This window comes from Aphidius gifuensis, linkage group LG1 (assembly GCF_014905175.1).
Source record: "Aphidius gifuensis isolate YNYX2018 linkage group LG1, ASM1490517v1, whole genome shotgun sequence".
NCBI classification, from domain to species: domain Eukaryota; kingdom Metazoa; phylum Arthropoda; class Insecta; order Hymenoptera; family Braconidae; genus Aphidius; species Aphidius gifuensis.
The window spans coordinates 22,921,307-22,939,209 of NC_057788.1; the positions used below are offsets into that span (position 1 = coordinate 22,921,307).

General features: G+C 24.8%; 3 protein-coding genes across 3 annotated transcripts in view; 2 read left to right on the plus strand and 1 right to left on the minus strand.

Annotated features, from left to right (window-relative positions):
• The window catches only part of LOC122854172 (sestrin homolog), a 56,091-nt gene that overhangs the window by 3,591 nt on the left and 34,597 nt on the right, over positions 1-17,903 (plus strand). The gene's annotated exons all lie outside the window — the stretch shown is intronic.
• Positions 22-3,142, plus strand: LOC122853755 (cell division control protein 45 homolog). The gene is made up of 4 exons (XM_044154177.1): positions 22-184; positions 470-622; positions 730-2,132; positions 2,213-3,142. Exons 1-4 carry the CDS (start codon positions 134-136, stop codon positions 2,352-2,354), a joined length of 1,749 nt encoding a protein of 582 aa, XP_044010112.1. The 5' UTR covers positions 22-133; the 3' UTR covers positions 2,355-3,142.
• On the minus strand, positions 2,823-16,033 carry LOC122853839 (nucleoredoxin-like). The gene is made up of 7 exons (XM_044154258.1): positions 15,406-16,033; positions 6,511-6,780; positions 6,076-6,176; positions 4,026-4,221; positions 3,861-3,951; positions 3,641-3,777; positions 2,823-3,518 (listed from the first exon to the last, which is right to left on the minus strand). Exons 1-7 carry the CDS (start codon positions 15,898-15,900, stop codon positions 3,294-3,296), a joined length of 1,515 nt encoding a protein of 504 aa, XP_044010193.1. The 5' UTR covers positions 15,901-16,033; the 3' UTR covers positions 2,823-3,293.

The following is a 17,903-nucleotide window of genomic DNA, read 5'->3' on the forward strand; positions in this document are numbered from 1 at the left end:
TATTATTATTATATCCAAGCCAGTTTATTTTAATTTTTTTTTGTTGTAAAAAAAAAAAGAAGTGTTTTATCTGAGTGTTGAAGAGAAAAAATAAAAGAAAAATTAATACAAATGACGTAAATAAAGGAACAAAATGTTTGTGGAAAATCTTAAAACAGATTTTTATGATATTATTCAAGGAAATGTAAGTATAAAATATAAATTATTATTGACAAAAACATTGACTAGGCACCTGGCTGTTAATCTTTGATTAAGGTTAAGGTCAACAAAAGAAAAAAAAAAAAAGTGAATTTTTTTAATAAAACTCTTTCGTTAAACAAATAGCACTCATTCACTCGTAATTATTATCTTGTTTTCATTTATTTAAATAATCATTAATTGTGAATAATATTAAAATAAATGCCAAACATTATTAATTTTTATTATTTATAAAAAATATTAAAAAAATAACACATGTTACTTGTTGCAGCGTTGTTTACTTTTGGTGAATTTTGATATTGATGCAATTTGTGCATGTAAAATACTTCAGCATCTATTTAAAAATGATAATATGCTTTATACACTTGTACCAGTCCAAGGTATTCAGGACATGGTGCAAGCATACGAAGACAACTGTGAAGAGGTAAATAAAAAAAAAAAAAAATTAAAATTAACTCCAAACAATTAACTCTCATGACCTCTCCAAGGTTTTAAAGATAAAATTAATCATTTTTTTTATTTTATTTATAGCTAAAATATGTCATAATGATAAATTGTGGTGGTATTATTGACATTGTTGATCTTTTAAAGCCACAAGAAGATTTAGTATTTTTTGTGGTTGATAGTCATCGGCCATTTGATGTTTGTAATATTTATTCAGAGGATCAAATTAGAATATTAAATAAACCAGATGAAGATGAAGAAACACCTGAATATCATGAAATATTTAGAGATGAATCAGATGATGAAGAAATGAATGATGATGATGATAATAATGATGATGTGGATGATGATAATGAAGTTGTTAATTCTGATGATGAAGAAATTATTGAATCACGTCAAAGTAAAAGACGAAGACTTAATGAAGAAGATATGATAAAAAGACGTGAACGAAGAGAATGGGAACGTAAACGTGAAACAATATTATTTAATTATATGCAATATAGTTATTATGGTAAATCAAGTGCTGTACTTGTATTTGAAATGGCATGGAAAATGTCAAAGGATAGTTTAGATATGGTTTGGTGGGCAATTATTGGCTCAACTGAACAATCAATAATTGGAAAAATTGAATCAGGAATGAGTGTATTTGAAGAAGGTAATTTACAAGGACATGTATCAAGATTAACACATCAACAAGGTATTGATATTGAAAATCAAAGTCAAAGTACTGTTAAAATAACATATGATAAAGATTTACAATTACCATTATATCGTCATTGGACTGTTGATGCAAGTATAAGACATTCAATGATAACAGCAGTATCATTACGTTTATATTCATTACGTGGTGAAAAAAGATTAAAAGAATTTCTTGTTGAAATGGGATTACCACTTGATCAAGCAAGACAAAGATTTACAGCAATGGATTTAAATTTAAGACAAGAATTTCAACAAATGGTTACAAATTTAGCAACAAAATATAATGTTGAAAATATTATTGGTACAAGTTTTACATTACAATATGGATATAGATTTAAATATTCATCATCAGATGTTGTTTATGGAATGTTAGCACTTATGGAATCAACAACAAAAGATAGAACACCACAAAATTGTTTTCTTGATGCATTAGATTGTTTATCACGTATGAAAAAAGATACACTTGAAAGAGGTATACATAAAGCAAAACTTATGCTAACAAATATATTTAAAACATCACAAGCTTTATTAGAAATGAAACAAGTTACAAATGCTGGATCATTTTTATATATTATTATAAATGATCGTACATTGGATAGTAAATTATTTGCACATCCACATGCATTAACAATGCTTGCACAATTTACATTAAGAGCATATGTTGAACAAAAAAAAAGTAGACAAAGAAATGTTATTGCTTTGCCACTTATTGCATCAGCTGTTTTTGATCCTGATGATAATACTTGTATTCTTGTTGGTATACCTCCAGTTGGTGAAGATCAACCAAGAAGGTAAATATTAAATATTAAAAATCATTTAAATAATCTATTTTTATTATCTCTATATCTAATGTTTGTTTTTTTTCTTTTAGTTTATTTGGTAGAGCATTTGAACAAGCAGCAAGAAATACAAACTCACAAATTGAAATGGATTATTTTGATACGACAATTATAAGACTGAAAATATCAGAACGTCCAAAATTCCTTGACGCTCTGGCAGCTCTACTAACGTGAGTCACCATTATTTTATTAGTGTGAAAAAAATAAAATAATAATATTTATAATTAAATCATCATTAAATCAATGAGCTAGATGTGAAAGAATCAAAAAATATTTCACGATCAACATCAATTGTTGTTTTAATTTGATCGGTAAAAAAATTCTTATCATTTTTTTTTTTAATTTAAATTATCATTGAATTTCTACAGTTTAAATAAATTAAATATATAATATTTTTTATTCTGTAGAATGTTGTAAATAACATTTAGATAAATTTAATTTTTTAGTTATTGATAATTATAATTTATTTAGGAACAGAAAAAAAATAATAATGATTGATTCAATCAGTCAAAATTAATTTTGTTTTTTTAAATTAATTACCGATTATTTTTTTATTTTTTTTTCATCGGGTTTGGATCGACATTTACATTTTTTTTTTTTAATTAAATAAGGTTTTAAAAAAACTTGACAATAATTCAAATAGTTTTTAACGTATTTATTAAATCATTGCTATTTTGCAAATAACTTGAAATGAAAAAGAAGAAAAAAAAAAAACAAATTAAATTGTAAAAAAAGTTAGTGTTGCGTTTTGTAAATAATTTTATCGTTTAAGAGTGATACTAGTAATTAAGTAATTAAGTTGTGTGTATTAGTTTTTTTTTTTTTTTTAATTGAATCAATAGATAGCTTTTCAAACGAATTAATTTTAAGATGAACATGCTAAATAATAATAATAACTTTTTAAACAACAACAAAAAAAAACAATCATAATAATAATAAATAATGAATTGACAAATAATGAATTTACATGACAATAATGAGGTTTTTGTCTACTTATTTTATTGATTTAAAATTATTCGTTTGAATAAATATTGAGTCTACAAACATCTCGTTTATACAAAAAATTTAAAAACAAAAAAAAAAAATTAATTAATAATATTATATATTACACATTTAATTATGTACATTAGTTTCATTTTTGGATTTATGAGCAGCAATTTTATTCCATGATAATTTGTCACAACGTGAACGATCGACAAATTGTTGTACTGAATCAACTGTTATTTCAGCACCATCTTCCATAACTGCATAAACACCTCGTGGTATATCAATTGCAGTTAATAATGGTACAGCATCATCAAGTCCAACAAATTCGCGTAATATTTCCGACGTTTCACCCTTTTAAAAAGAAAACATAATAATTCGTTATATTATTTATCTTTTAAAGCGTAATAATAATACTAAATACAATTAATGTATTTCGTTATTATTTTATTTTTATTTTTTTCATTTTTGCTTACATCTGGAGCAATGAAAAATTGAAGTGTACCCTCAGGGTCGTCGTAATTTGGATCATAATCTGGTCTGTCTCGTCGATAAGCCTCGGCTGATGGTAAAAGTACACTTTCACCAAACTGAATTTCACAATCTTCCCCTTCTATATAAATAAATATAGAAAAAAAATTTTTAAAAAAACTTAATTATATAATTATTTAAAAATTTATTATAAAATATACATACCAACAAATATTATTATTGCTGGTGCATCGTGTAAAGATGTTGCATATTTTTCTGTTAGTATATTAACCAGTCTTGATGTCCAGGGAAAATTCTATTTAATTAATTGATTAGTTATAGAGTTTTTTTTTTATTTTTAATTAAGAAATAATTAATCAATAAATATACCAGTCCTTCAGGATCTTCTAAAAGTTCAGCTCGTCCCTCTAGTGTAATAATATTATCCCTCGGATCTAAAATAACAAGAGTTGGAATAGCTTGAACATCAAGAGCAGTTGCTAGTTTTTTTCTTCTTTCCTCTTGATTGAAGGGTATTCTGAGCCAAGGCATGCTTTCTGTATGAACATTATACGATTCCTCACTCCTAAAATAACAAAAAAAAAAAAGAAGAATTCAATTTCAAAATACACAAGCTGCTGTAGCAATAGGAACATTCAATTAATAACAAATTTATTCACGTCATTTAACTCTGTTATTAAGGCATAAAGTTGATAAAAAATATATAATCGAAAAACCCACGCACGTCTTTTTCACGTATTTAACGCGCATTCAATGGTAAAATTATTCCAAGTCACGACAGATATCAGATAAGCAAGTTGTCAAGTAAAAAAAAAAATAAATAGAAAATATAATAAAAAAAAACGAAAAACTATAAAATTTTATAATATACAAGTATAATAAAAATAAAAGGTGAAAAAGCAAAAAAAAAAAACAAAAAACTCATGAGGCTTCTGTGCCATTTACTGAGACCCTCATTGAGTTTGATAGCCAAATGATATTGCATCGATTTTCCATAAAGCTTCCATAGAAGCCATCGGTGCCTCCAAGGTACTTTCAAGTCTCTCCCTCGCATCAATATACGTCTATGTCCCAGCTAGGTACTCAATTATATTTTTCCCCCTTGATGATATTTATCTGTATAAATATATACATATATATTTTTTTATTATTATTTTTGTTATTCTACCTTTTTTCATACTCAATGTCATCAAATTTACTTGCAAATATTTTTTATTATTTCAACCTCTTTATGTTTTTTTTTTTTTTTCGTTTTCATTTTACCCACTTTATTCAGTATAATTTTTATATTAATAAAAAAAATATGAATTTAAAAAGAAAATTGAAAAATATTTTATGTCATTGCTACAGGGCAGTTTTTCATATATATAAACAAAAAAAAAATATTAAAGTAAAGGTCTTTCAAATATAATATACATGAGGAAAAAACGTAAAAGAAAAGAGTTGAAAAAAATAAAAATGGCTTTGGGCCGTTTGGTTTTTTGTAAAGACACTTGAACTACTCATTTGAAAACTACACGTGCTCAACAAACATTAATGCCAAAACACTACGTGAAAATAGCAAATGAAAAAAAAGTATATATATAAAAAAAAAGAAGAGAAAAACTTTTTTTTTTCTCTTGTTACTTTTTTTTTTTTCCCCTTAAAATTTACTGACTTTTTTTCGTGGCTATAAAAACTCTCTCATTTTTTTCGGTATAAAAAGTGCGAGAGAAGTACCAATGTATATATTTGAGGGGGTCCAAAAAATATACCAGAGACTTTGTTCTTTTTTTTTTTTTTTTTTTATTTTTATTTTGCCATTTTCATCCCTCGACCTGTCTCATAAAAAAAAAAATTAAGACCCCTCTTGGTATAATCAGCAATTCCCCGCGTGCCATTCGTTGATACTGTATATGGTTTGGTGTTACCATGGGTCCTGAATATAATCTCCCTTCAACCCAACCAACCAACCAGCCAACCCATCTTCACCAAGCTATTACTTGAAAATAATGTGTAGTCTTTGTTCAGCTTGGTATATCTTACCAAGCTTTTCTACGTAATATGTTATATACAAAACCAGAGGGCTAAAAACTAATTCAATCGAGACGAATTATACAATAATGTATGACATTAACCCTCCAACCCTCCATCCTCTTTATTTTTTATTTATTTTTGTTATTCTTTTATTATTATGTTATTATCAAACTTGCAACCTTGTAATGTTTTATTTTTTTAACTTAATTTTGTTTTTATTTATTTAAAGTGGTTTGATGATTTTAATTGTTAATATACATATTTTTATAAATAAAAATTATATTCAATATTTTTCAGGTGTACATTGAATCAATAAAATTATCATAATTATAATTGTATAATAAATTAATCATCAGATCAATTTAAATTATATTTTTGGTAATTTAAATAAATAAATATTTACCTGTCTGAACTGACAAATATAACTTCAAAATTATGTCCACGTTCACGAATACGTTGATAAGTATCAATAAGTTGTGGTGTAAATGCCTTACATGGTGGACACTGTAAATATAAAATATATATTATAATATTTTATATTTTTAATTGTTTTTTTAATATTAACTCTTGAGACTAAAATGAAAAAAAAAATATGAACGTATCGATTTAGTTGTAAGTCTTGTGGAGTGTAGGATTTGAATAAAAATCCTTTCGAAATCCAACCGAGTGGGATAAAGATCAATCTCTCTCTTCCCTTATTCGGTATAAATAACTTGGGATTTAAATTCTTTTCTCACAAATACATAAATAGACCATCAATATTTTTTTTTTTTACTTGAAATTACTCTACATATATTCTATATATTGTTTTATTTAAAATGTAGAAAAATTTATTCACCCAGTGTGCACTAAAATAAACGCCTTTAATACAATGACGTAGTTCTTCATGTAACATTGGTTCATTACTTTCCCTTGCACCACATGATAATAATGGACCATCTTCAAGTGTTGATTTTGGATGTGATGGCCTCCATGGAAAATTTAAACCACCTGGATCAGCAAGTGCACGTTCAACACCACCACGAGTTATGATTGATCCTCCAGCACCTTCCAGTAATATTAATGTTGGTACACCTGATTTGATACGATATCTTCTGGTCAGTCTTGTCTGAAAATAAATGAAATTCAATTTTGATACATCATACAAAATGATATAGAATTACTTTGAGCTTAAAAGATTAAGTACATTTGTTGTTGTATCAAAGACCAAAAGGATTTTCAACATCACTTGAATATATTGGATGAAAACGAGTAAGCACAAAAGCTCTGACCACAACCATCAACTTAGAATGAGTCTAGCTAAATGAGGATCTATTTATTCTCAGGCTTTGAAAACTACATCAAAGTATTATCATCATTATCATCATCATAATCATCATGATTCTTAGCATACAAATTTTAATTAAATTTGTATTTACAGTTAATTATAAGGTAAATAAAAGATGAATAAATTATAATTAATATAATATTTGTTTTTCGAAAAAAGTTTTAATATATGTTTTAATATATCAACATGCAATTTTTTATCCTCATCAATTTTTATCTACGTGATAAAAATGAACTTTAAATTATTAACATTAATAACAGATAATATTTATAATAAAATTTTTAATTTTAATATTATTATTATGATACAATTTTTTTAATTTAATTTAATTTTTTTTGCATTGAGGGTGTAAATGATTCAAACAGACTATCAGAAATATTTACTCATTATTAATGACTGTATATAAAGTCCTCTTGTTCATACTCTCTCGAGCAATATTATCGACTTATATACCAAGTGCATCCAAGTTGAATGGAGCAACTTTTTTTTTGCATTAATATTTAAAAAAAAAAAAAAAAGGGACAGACAAAAGACAAGGAAAATAAAATCAATAGTCGTTGTAATACTGAAAATACTGAATTATTATTTTTTTTATTCTTGTTATGAAATATTTTTTATCTTTTGATTGATCGGTGTAGTTCAAACTTCAACTTATGATATTGTTTTTTTTTTTTTTTTTTTTTTACTTGAAAACATATTGGTTTTTTTTTAAAAAAGCATTTTCCATGCTGTCATATGAAATTCTATATACAAATAAAATAAGTCAGATATTTCTATTTTCTGGACAGATGAATTCCAAAAATTTTTACATTTATATAAAACTAGTATTGAGATACTTTATCGTGAAAGCACTCCAGGACTACTGGATTGCTTTTTTTCTTTTTTTTTTTTTTTTTTTCAATCTTCTTATGTATCTGTCCAGACAAAAATATTGTAACTGATTTTTTTTATTTTCTTATTTTTCTTGGCGAAGAAAATTTTTAGGATTTCTATTCTCAATGTATTTTATTTTATTTTTTTTATATATTATATTATTATTATATTATTCTATCACGCGTGATTCAAGCTACCTTTGGAACGTAAAAGTATTCGCACGAATGAGTGTAGAATTTTGCGATATAGATTTTATTTTTTTTTATATATATTTTTAAACCCAAAGGTTTCCAACAACTGAGGCGAAAAAAATAAATTTCAGGGGTTTCGGTGTGTAATTTTTTTTTTTTTTTTTTTTTTTTTTTTTAAGTGGTAAATTGGCAATAACCGTGAGCAAAAAAAAAAGTTATGTTACCTATGTTGGTTTGTGTGTATTTGAGGTCGTTGTATTTGTCGAACAAAAAAAAAAAAAAAAAATTCGATGAGGGTGCAAAGACATATTTATTGCCCTCTCGTGTCAACAAAAGTTTCCCATTCTCAATGAAAAAAAAAAGTAAAATATATAATAATAAATCAGGATTTTTTTGCAACGACAAAAAATAAATAAATAAAAGATCAAGAATAATAGCAGTAAGATTTTTATTGAACTTGTATATATGCGCGTATACATAGATCTGTTTTTTTTTTGTGAAAAAATTTTATTCATTGCACGTGGAAATATCTGCTGTGATAACACATTTTGTGAAAATACAAGAAAAAGAGATAGAAAAAAAATATAAAAAATGCCCAGAGCACAAGAGTCGTATAAACCAAAGTGTGAAAAGCCTCAAAGAAAAGTAATATAAAAAAAAAAAAATAGATATACATATAAAAACAAACAGAAAAGCAATGTATTTTGAAGAAAGAGTATTTTTTTATTTGAAAAAGTCAGAGTGCAAGTGTACTTAGAGTAGAAGAGGAAAATAAATTTGAAGAAGATGAAGATTCAAGATTAGTAGACTCAGAGTCAATGAAAACAGTCATTTCAACTTTTGATTACAATTCTCAACTTTACATATTTTCAAACATTTTCATTTGAATGTGTATATTTTTTTTTAAAATTATTTTTCGATTTAAAATTTCAACGGAAAAAAAAATAATAAAAACAAGGTTTTTTCTCATCAATTTAAAATTAGATAAAAAGAGAAAAAAAAAATAATACTATATAATAACAAATTGATGATAAATAATCTAAATAAATTGTGTGAAAAAAAAATAGTAAAACTTAGGGCATTTAACTCCGATTCAACAATCCACTATTCTTGGCATCCTAGTATTTCATTTCCCTTCTCGTTTCCTGTTTTACGTTTTACACCCCCGATACAGAAGGGTGTCTGTATACACCAATACACATACACAATAGTCACACTTTAATATATATACATGTATGTATGTAGTATTATAACAATAGAATATTGACTATATATATATATGTAGTAGTTGCTTGTATATAAATACAAGCCAACCCCCGGATGATAACACAATGTTGGGCCGCGTGAAACTGGTATGATGGGCGAGTAGAGAAAAAGGAGAAAAATGAGAGGGGATTGTGTTGCTTGCCCGAGGGGATGAAATCGTACATATAGGGTTGGTTGAACGCTTTAAATTCCGTCTGATGTCTGCGACCTGTGCATCTATGTATACACTGGATAAAATTTTTATCCAGTTTATATATTTAAATGTTATAAAATATATAATTATTATATCTTACTGATAGAAGAGTCTAGCAATTTTTTTTATTTTAATAATTTTTTAATTAATGGTAAGGTAATAATAATTGAAAGGAGGGTTTATCTGTGATACAGAATTTTTTTTTTCCTCGCTTGAAATTGGTAGAATTATATATTGAAAAATCAAACTTGAATCTTCTGTTAGTATAAGAACAAAGAAATTGATAAAAATGCAATTTGAAATTTAGTGGATTACGGTGAATAAGCCTGAAGACATATTGGTGTATGTATAAAGTAGTTTGCTGATGCGATGGACATGTCATGGGTATCCTCAATATGTCCTAAGGGTATTAAGCCAATGTTATATATACCACCATTACCAAGTCACTGTGGGGTCGTACAAAATATTTCTCAATATACTGCACACATATACACATAACCCAATTCGATTTTCCAAAAATCAAAAGTTTAACTGAATATACACATACATGTATATTTACATTAAACCAATTTACTTTTGATATTCATAATACATATAGTTTAATCTTTTAACACACATACAAAAAAATAATAAAATATAAATTAAATTATATAAATCTAATTTAAAATTTAATTAAATATTTTATTATAAAATTGTTTTTACTCTAAATTGACTTTTCTTTAGACTATTTATTTTTTCTTTTGAACCCTCTTATAAGTTGAGTGATCAGGTTGAATTCATGATACCCCGGAGGCATCTAAATCACAGAGTTTAGTAGACAAAGACAAACTATATATATGTAGTAGATAAAATTTAAAAAAAAATAGAATAAATAAAGAAGAAGAAGAAAAAAAAAAAACAACATTGATTTAAGCTTGGATTATTTCATAAATAATCCAAGTGCATGATATTTCGAAGGGTGAAATTCTCAAGAGAATAGTAAGCATATAATATAACTATGAAGAAAATGAATCTATTGTAAATCTATATTATAGTAATATGAGTATACAAAATAAGAGAATATATATAGCTAGCAAGAAGAACGGCTCACATCATCTTCTATTCTTCTTAATAATTTATAAGCCTTTAGTTATGTATATGAAGGTGATGTAGCAACGAATATTTTGATTACGTTGGTGTGTAGTTTGAATATTTAAATATTTAATAATGACATTGTGGTAAAGTTGCTTTATTATATTGACATGTTCTATAGAGTGCTATTAGAGGGTTAGATATTTTTTTCGTTTTTATACAAACAACAAAATATATTTGATTAATAGACTTTGATGTTTCGTCAAAATTTATTGGATCCATTATGATCATAATAATTATTATTATCAGTATTATGATGTCTGACTATATATTGACTTTATTAAGGATAAAAAAAAAATAGACCATGTCAAAGGCGTATACATCAATCACATACATCAATGTTGGCTAATATCAATAATTAACGAAAATAATATAATAGTATATTAATTCTATGAATTCTATTTTATATTAATTTTTTTTTTTTTTTTTTTTTTTGAATGATAAGAAATCACGCAGTGGCATATAAAGTTGGAAAAACTATTCCCTTGCATTGTTTTACAATGCCAGTATTTCAGACTTTATATTTTTTTTTCTATTTTTTTTATTCTTGTATAACACTTTCTGGCTCTTGACGAGGGGTTGTGCGTGTCTGGTGTATATTGGACGTTTGCATAAAACAGACTTGTTATATTATCATGACATAGACACTATAATCACATGTAAATTATATTTAATAAAATTATATTCTTGTGTACACATACATAGATGTACATTTTTTAAAATTTTAAATTAATATTTCTATGAAAATTTTGGTATAATTAATTTTTTGTTATTTTTCATAAAATGAAACTTTTAAAAAATAAAAAATATACTATTCAATAGTGAAAAACCATTGGATTTATTTTTTCTTCAACCTCGGTGTATGAAATAAAAATAAAGTAAACTCTTTTTTTATTTTTTGTAGATTAAAAACTTTTCAATAAACTGATTTCAAAAGAAAATATTAAAATAAAAAAAATATTAAAAAGTATTACATTATATATCGTTTTATTTTTTTTTAATTTAACACTTTTTCTTATTTCATGTGAAAAATAAATATAATGAGCTTTTGATGAAAAATTTGATAATAAAACAAAGAAAAAAAAAAAACGCATTAAACAGAAAAATTTAATAACAAAAAATTATAAATAATTATAGAGATAAATTAAATAAAATAATCTTTATGAATGAACTTTCATGCTTTGGGGGGGACATATATAAATAGCTAAATCTTATCTTTGCCGTAATTTTATTTGCTTTTTTTTCTGAATTTTTTATCAAATCTTATTTGGTACTATTTTTTTTTATATGTATTTTTTATATTTTCGTTCTTATGGTTATATTTTTTTCCCTCCAACTTTTTTTTTTTATTTTTTCCCCGTTGTGCTGGTAGGGGAGGAGATATGGGTATATAGTAAAAGTATAGGGAAAAAAATTGACAACTTAACTTTTCTATTAGAGAAAAAATAAAATATATACTTTAAAAGTTTATAAAACCATATTGTTTATGGACAATTTTACAATAAAAATTTTTTTTATTTAGTTGACACTTTTTTTTTTTTTTTTTTCATAAAGTTGAATTGATTGCAAACTAAAAATCCATTTTCAAGCTCTACAATAAAAAAAAAGTAATATAGAAAAAGTTGGCAAAGTTGTTGAGTGTGAAGTCTTCTCTAGACTTCTTTTTTTTTTTTCTCTTTTTCTCACTCAGCATTTATTTTCCCCTTTTCATTCCCTCAACATCAACTAAAGGTCGATACTCTTTTTCGTTTTTTCGTATTTTTCTTTCTCGTTTACTGTTTTTTTCTATCTTTCCCTTGGTGCCCTTTTTTTCCCTTATTTTTCCATTTTTTTTTTTTTCTTTTACAACTTATTTTCTTGGTTGAGACCTCATCGTCAACACCCACCCGAGACCTATACCCCAAGACTCTTCATACTTGCCCTTCATGCACTTTGCTAAAAATAAAAGAAAAAAAAAATTATTTGTTTTTTACTGTCTTCACAATGGAATAAGCATTATACTTTTTTTTTTTTTATGGTATTTTTTATATACGAATGTGTGCTTTCTTTGGCTGATGTTTGCATCCACTTTTAAGATTAGCTTTATATCCAACAGTCTGTATATAATCTTGACTGAATTTTTTTATTATTTCATAAATTTTTTTACGCTGTTATTTTTTATTTACAAATAAACAAACAAAAAACTATGATGAAAAAAATTGAGATTTTTTTATTTGGTAGAACTAGATACCGTTTAGTAGGGGCAATTTTTTTTTCTTTTTTTTTTTAGATGGTCTTTTTTCTAAGCTTTTACTTATTATCTTCTACTGTTTTTTTTTTTTCTAGTTTAGTTTTTATAGAAATGAGGTAGATTAAAGTCATTCGTATGGGATCTAGGTCGTCAATTCATACAGTGAATGAAATAATACTTCCACTTCTTATCCTTGTATGTATATATATGTACTATTATTTCATCCAACTTTTACACTTGAATAGCTTCTACCATATGGATTTAGTTTTGGGCTTGGTGGTTATAGTTTTAGTTGATAATTTTGATACGGATGATGAATTTATATACTTCACTAACTTTAATATTACAGTAACAGAGCTTTATTAAGCATTTGCTTTTTTAATTTTTTAATAGTATTATTATTATTTTTTTTTTTGTTTCAATTATTTTTATCTGCTTTTTTTAATAACTTGCTTTTTATATATCATTCTATATATACTTTATATAAGTATATTTATTTTATTTTTTTTTTGTTTTTAGTATAATCAGTTTTAATTTATTTGTAACTGTCTGACACGTATTGAGCTGATTACTTGATGTAAAGTAACAACTAATTTCATTGTTCTCGGTGTTGACAAAGTTTTCTTTTGACAATTTAAAAGCTTTATTTATTTTTGTTGATGAAAGAGAAGCTTTAGTATTTGTTTTGTGGTTGACCAATATTATCTTTTCAATTATTTTCTTGGTTAACCAATTTCAAATATTTTTTAAAAATATTTTTAAACTTTTAACGATTAATTTCATTGTACATTGTTTCTTATAAATTTTAAATTCAATTTTTTTTTTTATTTGTAATTCCTGACTTCTGTCTCGTTATTCTCATAATATTCTGAATATAATTTTATTTTTTAAATTGAAAAATCATGCAAGCTCAATAAAACATTTAAAATTCCATCATCAAAATTTCTTAGATGTACCAAAGTGTAATGAGACTATACTGTCTGGCACCCTTTGAAGTTTTTATAATAAAAGCTTTGTAATATTTTTTTTTTTTTCTTCAAACTTTCTTAAGATTAAACTGAGTGTCAAAAAAAAAAATTATCAATGTAGCTCTTTTTTTTTTTTTCAAATCAGTAGAATTTATTTTTTTCAACAAGTTTTTTTATCATAATTATATATAAAAAAAAAAAAAAAAAAGAGCTTGTGTTTTTTTGATTTTTTTTAATGAAAAATTTGCTACTTAGGTCAAGCACATACTAGCCATGATATATACTTTGAAGTTTTGATGAAAAAAAAAAAAAATAATATATTTTTTTAAAAGCGAGATTGACGTTTAGAAAAGAACCCTTGATTTACCTCAAACTCGATGTACAATTCATTCGACTCTTTTCAACCATGGCTACTCTTTTTTTTTTATTTAAATTTTTTGATCTTTTACATTTTTTTCAGTATCATATACTAAAAAATTAAAATTCAATCATACAGTATATAAAACCATTATTTTTTCCCACTGATTATAAATTGAATTTACAATATTAAATTTTTGAATACGACTGTTGAAATTAAATCAACACAGGTATAAATTGAATTTGTCAATTTGTTAATCAGTTGTATTTTAATTAAAATTAAAATTTATTTGTATCCATGATGAACTTGGGTTACAGTAATTAATTTAAAATAATATAAAAATAAATTTATCATCAACGAGACTATGGAAGTTGTATATGTATACAAATAATCAGTTGGAAAATTCGTGGTTTATATCAAGTTGTTGGTATATACAAAACTTGTACATATATAGTACATATATATTTAAGTACACATATATAAATATACCAAGTTGAAATAATAATAAAAAAAAAAAAAGGGGAGTATGATGATGGCTATAATTCACGTGGGACAGAGCATCTATATATATAAAAATAAATGAATTTTATTTTGTTTAAAACGATTTTTATCTATATTGAACTTTTATTTATTTTACCCGTGTTCAAATGATTTTTTTTTTTCCTCTGTATTATTATTTTTTAATCCTATTTTATTGACGTGTATTTTTTTTTTTTTTACCTTTGATATAATATTTTGATCAAAGTAAAATTAATTCAATCAGCCATTGATTCTAATAATATATTTATATATTTTTTTGATTTGATGGTTTTTCATGATTTACAAGGCTTTACAAGGCGAGAATAAAAAAATTGAATAAAAAATATAATTGAGAGTGAATATTAAATTGATAATTGGTTTTATTTCTCTTTGTGATAATTTTTTTTTGTATTTTTTATTTATTTTTATTATCTCTTTTGTATTTTTTTTTTTTTTTGTATATGATGTTTTACATTTTATTTTCAAACGAATGGTAATTTTTATATAAATAATAAAAAATTATAATAGTTAAAATAATAAATCACAAGTATATTGTAAATGACGATTTGAATGATCAAATAAAAATAATAAATATACTTGTTATTGAAAAAAAAAAAAAAAAAAAATATATATATATTTTTAAATATAATTAATAATAATTAAATTTATAAACTTACTTTTCTGTCATAATCCTGATTTGGTACAGCAAGCCATGGTAAATCATTAATATGATTTTTAAAACTTTCATCAAAATCAAGTATTTCAGTAACATTACTCCATAGTACAACATGTACAACTTCAAATTTTTTAATTTTATTTATATCATTTTCATTATCACTATTTTTTTTATTAACATTATCATAAAGTTCAGCCAATTGTTTTGTAAAATCATCACATGTAGCACCGATATTTATAAAACTAAAATAAATACCAATAACATCACACATTGTATTGCCAGTATTATCATCAATAATACTTTTTATATCAACAAATGTATTTGTTTCATTACATTTACAATTTATAAGTTGTTTACCAAATAATCTCTGTTGCCAAGATAATTTTTTATTATTTAATGTTGTATTATCATCAATTATATTTAAATTATTACATGATGATAATTTTTTTGGTATTGTTCCTGATGTTGACAGTGAAGTTTCCGTACAAGTAGACATAATTTTTTCTTATTTTTAATTTATATTAAATATTATTAAGATATGTAGTTTTATTTTCTATTAGAGAGCTTTTTTTTTTTTTTTTTCTTTTGATGCAAAAGCTCGTGGTGTTGACAGTACGACGCTTTGTACTTAACTGACGCTACTGTAGTCAAAATTTCCGGAGTTGTTTCGAGAATAATCGTGATTCTTCGGTAATGGAAAAACGTGTGCGCGGAAGTAAAACACCATAAGGTACTATGTAGCAATATCCGAGCTAGCAATGTATGTAATGAAGCAACATAAATTGAAGTTAAAAAAAAAAATAGTCAAAGAAAAATCACCTTAAATTGAAATGATAAAGAACAATTTTATCATACTTAGGATTAAGTTGGTTTTTTTTTTTTTTTTTCAAGACTTTTTTTAGTATACAATAAACTTTCATGTAATTTTTATAGACTTGATTAATGATGATGCAGCCAATTAACAATATGTCAGAACATCATTTATAATTAATGAACTAGAGTCATGTGAAACAGATGGCTTTGTTGAATATCTTAGGCCTCATTAGTTTGAATTAAAATCCGCCTTGTTTTAATTTTTTGCTTAAAACTTTTTAAATAAACTCACTTCTTTGTCTATGTCTGTTGTATTTTTATATTTTATATTTTGTTTATATAAACTTTTATTTAAACATGGTATTTTTTTTTTTTTTAAAAGCTTTATTTTTGCCTCGAGTGAATAATATCACCAAACGACATTTTATATATATATACAAGTTTTTTAAAGCGTTAATGTTGGAAACTGTGTGGAAAAAAAAATCAAATAATTAACTAATAAAGAATATTTTATTTTATTTAAAATGTTAAAAGGGTATGTTCTTGGCAATGTGCAAAAGACAACTAACTTAAAAAGGTAAAAAGAAAGTTAGAATTTCAATATCACTAAAAGGATTAGTGGACTGTCCTTCCTTGACCATGTATTGTTCCTTTGTGTCCCAGTCGCCTTATTGAAAAATTTGGGAAAATATGACAGTGATGGATAGACAATTTTGCGAATACCTTTATTTAATTTTGCCTTCTGAAAATTTGTTTGACAATACAATGCAACAGTTAAACTGCTTTATTACAATATTTTATCATAAAACAACCTTTAAAATATAAAATAATTTTACAAATTTTACATAGAACCAAATATATGCAATAATATAAACCCTTGACTTTTAAAATATACCTATATAATATATTTTCTGTCAACAGCTGCAAATAATTATTATTAAAAAAAAAAATATTTATATTTTTACTGTTATTATCTCGTTTGTACTTGGATAAAGTATTATATATAAAATATTTTTAAATATTTTATTACAATTGTAATACTATTAAATAGCAATGTTTACAAGGAAATATATTTCATCAAGTGAGACCTGGTCTAAAGCAAAGGGTTACTCAAATCAGCCGGAAGTTTAATCACCCCTCAATGATGGACAACCTTCCAATCATGTTCCTCATTCCTTTTCATTCCTCTTTGGACATTTAACACATTGCGATCTCTGTGTACATATAGATACCATTTCCCATGAGAATTTGACACCAAAAATATATTGACCCTTTTTTGGTTTATAAATGGGAGAATATTTAGTATCTCTTATAAATTTATTTTTTGACTTTATTTAGACGACAGGCTTTATTTATTTTCATTACTTGTTGGGATAATAGAAATATTTATAATACTCAATTTTTAATAACAAATTTATTATGAGGTATCACCGTGCCGAATAAAATTACATAAGTTATCGATCATTTGGACATAGAGCTCTAGTCGCTACATAAGTTTGCTTATAGCCATTCTATGGTGACGAGACTCAAGGTGACATCTATCAGAGGGTTTCTGAATTTTTTTTTATACTGTTATAAGGGTAGATAACAATGACGACACATGTAAAGGGTAATCTCTGTTGAAGCTAGTCAGTATATCTCTATATTCAATATAGCTTAAAATTTAAAATAATTAGTTTATATTAA

What these genes read in the sequence shown, in the direction of transcription:
- LOC122853755 (XM_044154177.1), top strand. Translation starts at nt 134, where the DNA reads ATGTTTGTGGAAAATCTTAAAACAGATTTTTATGATATTATTCAAGGA. An exon ending in ACGAAGACAACTGTGAAGAG is followed by an intron (nt 623 to 729) that starts GTAAATAAAAAA and finishes TTTTATTTATAG; the next exon opens with CTAAAATATGTCATAATGAT. An exon ending in GGTGAAGATCAACCAAGAAG is followed by an intron (nt 2,133 to 2,212) that starts GTAAATATTAAA and finishes TTTTTCTTTTAG; the next exon opens with TTTATTTGGTAGAGCATTTG.
- LOC122853839 (XM_044154258.1), bottom strand. Translation starts at nt 15,900, where the DNA reads ATGTCTACTTGTACGGAAACTTCACTGTCAACATCAGGAACAATACCA. An exon ending in TAGAAGATCCTGAAGGACTG is followed by an intron (nt 3,952 to 4,025) that starts GTATATTTATTG and finishes TTAATTAAATAG; the next exon opens with AATTTTCCCTGGACATCAAG. An exon ending in AGCAATAATAATATTTGTTG is followed by an intron (nt 3,778 to 3,860) that starts GTATGTATATTT and finishes TTATTTATATAG; the next exon opens with AAGGGGAAGATTGTGAAATT.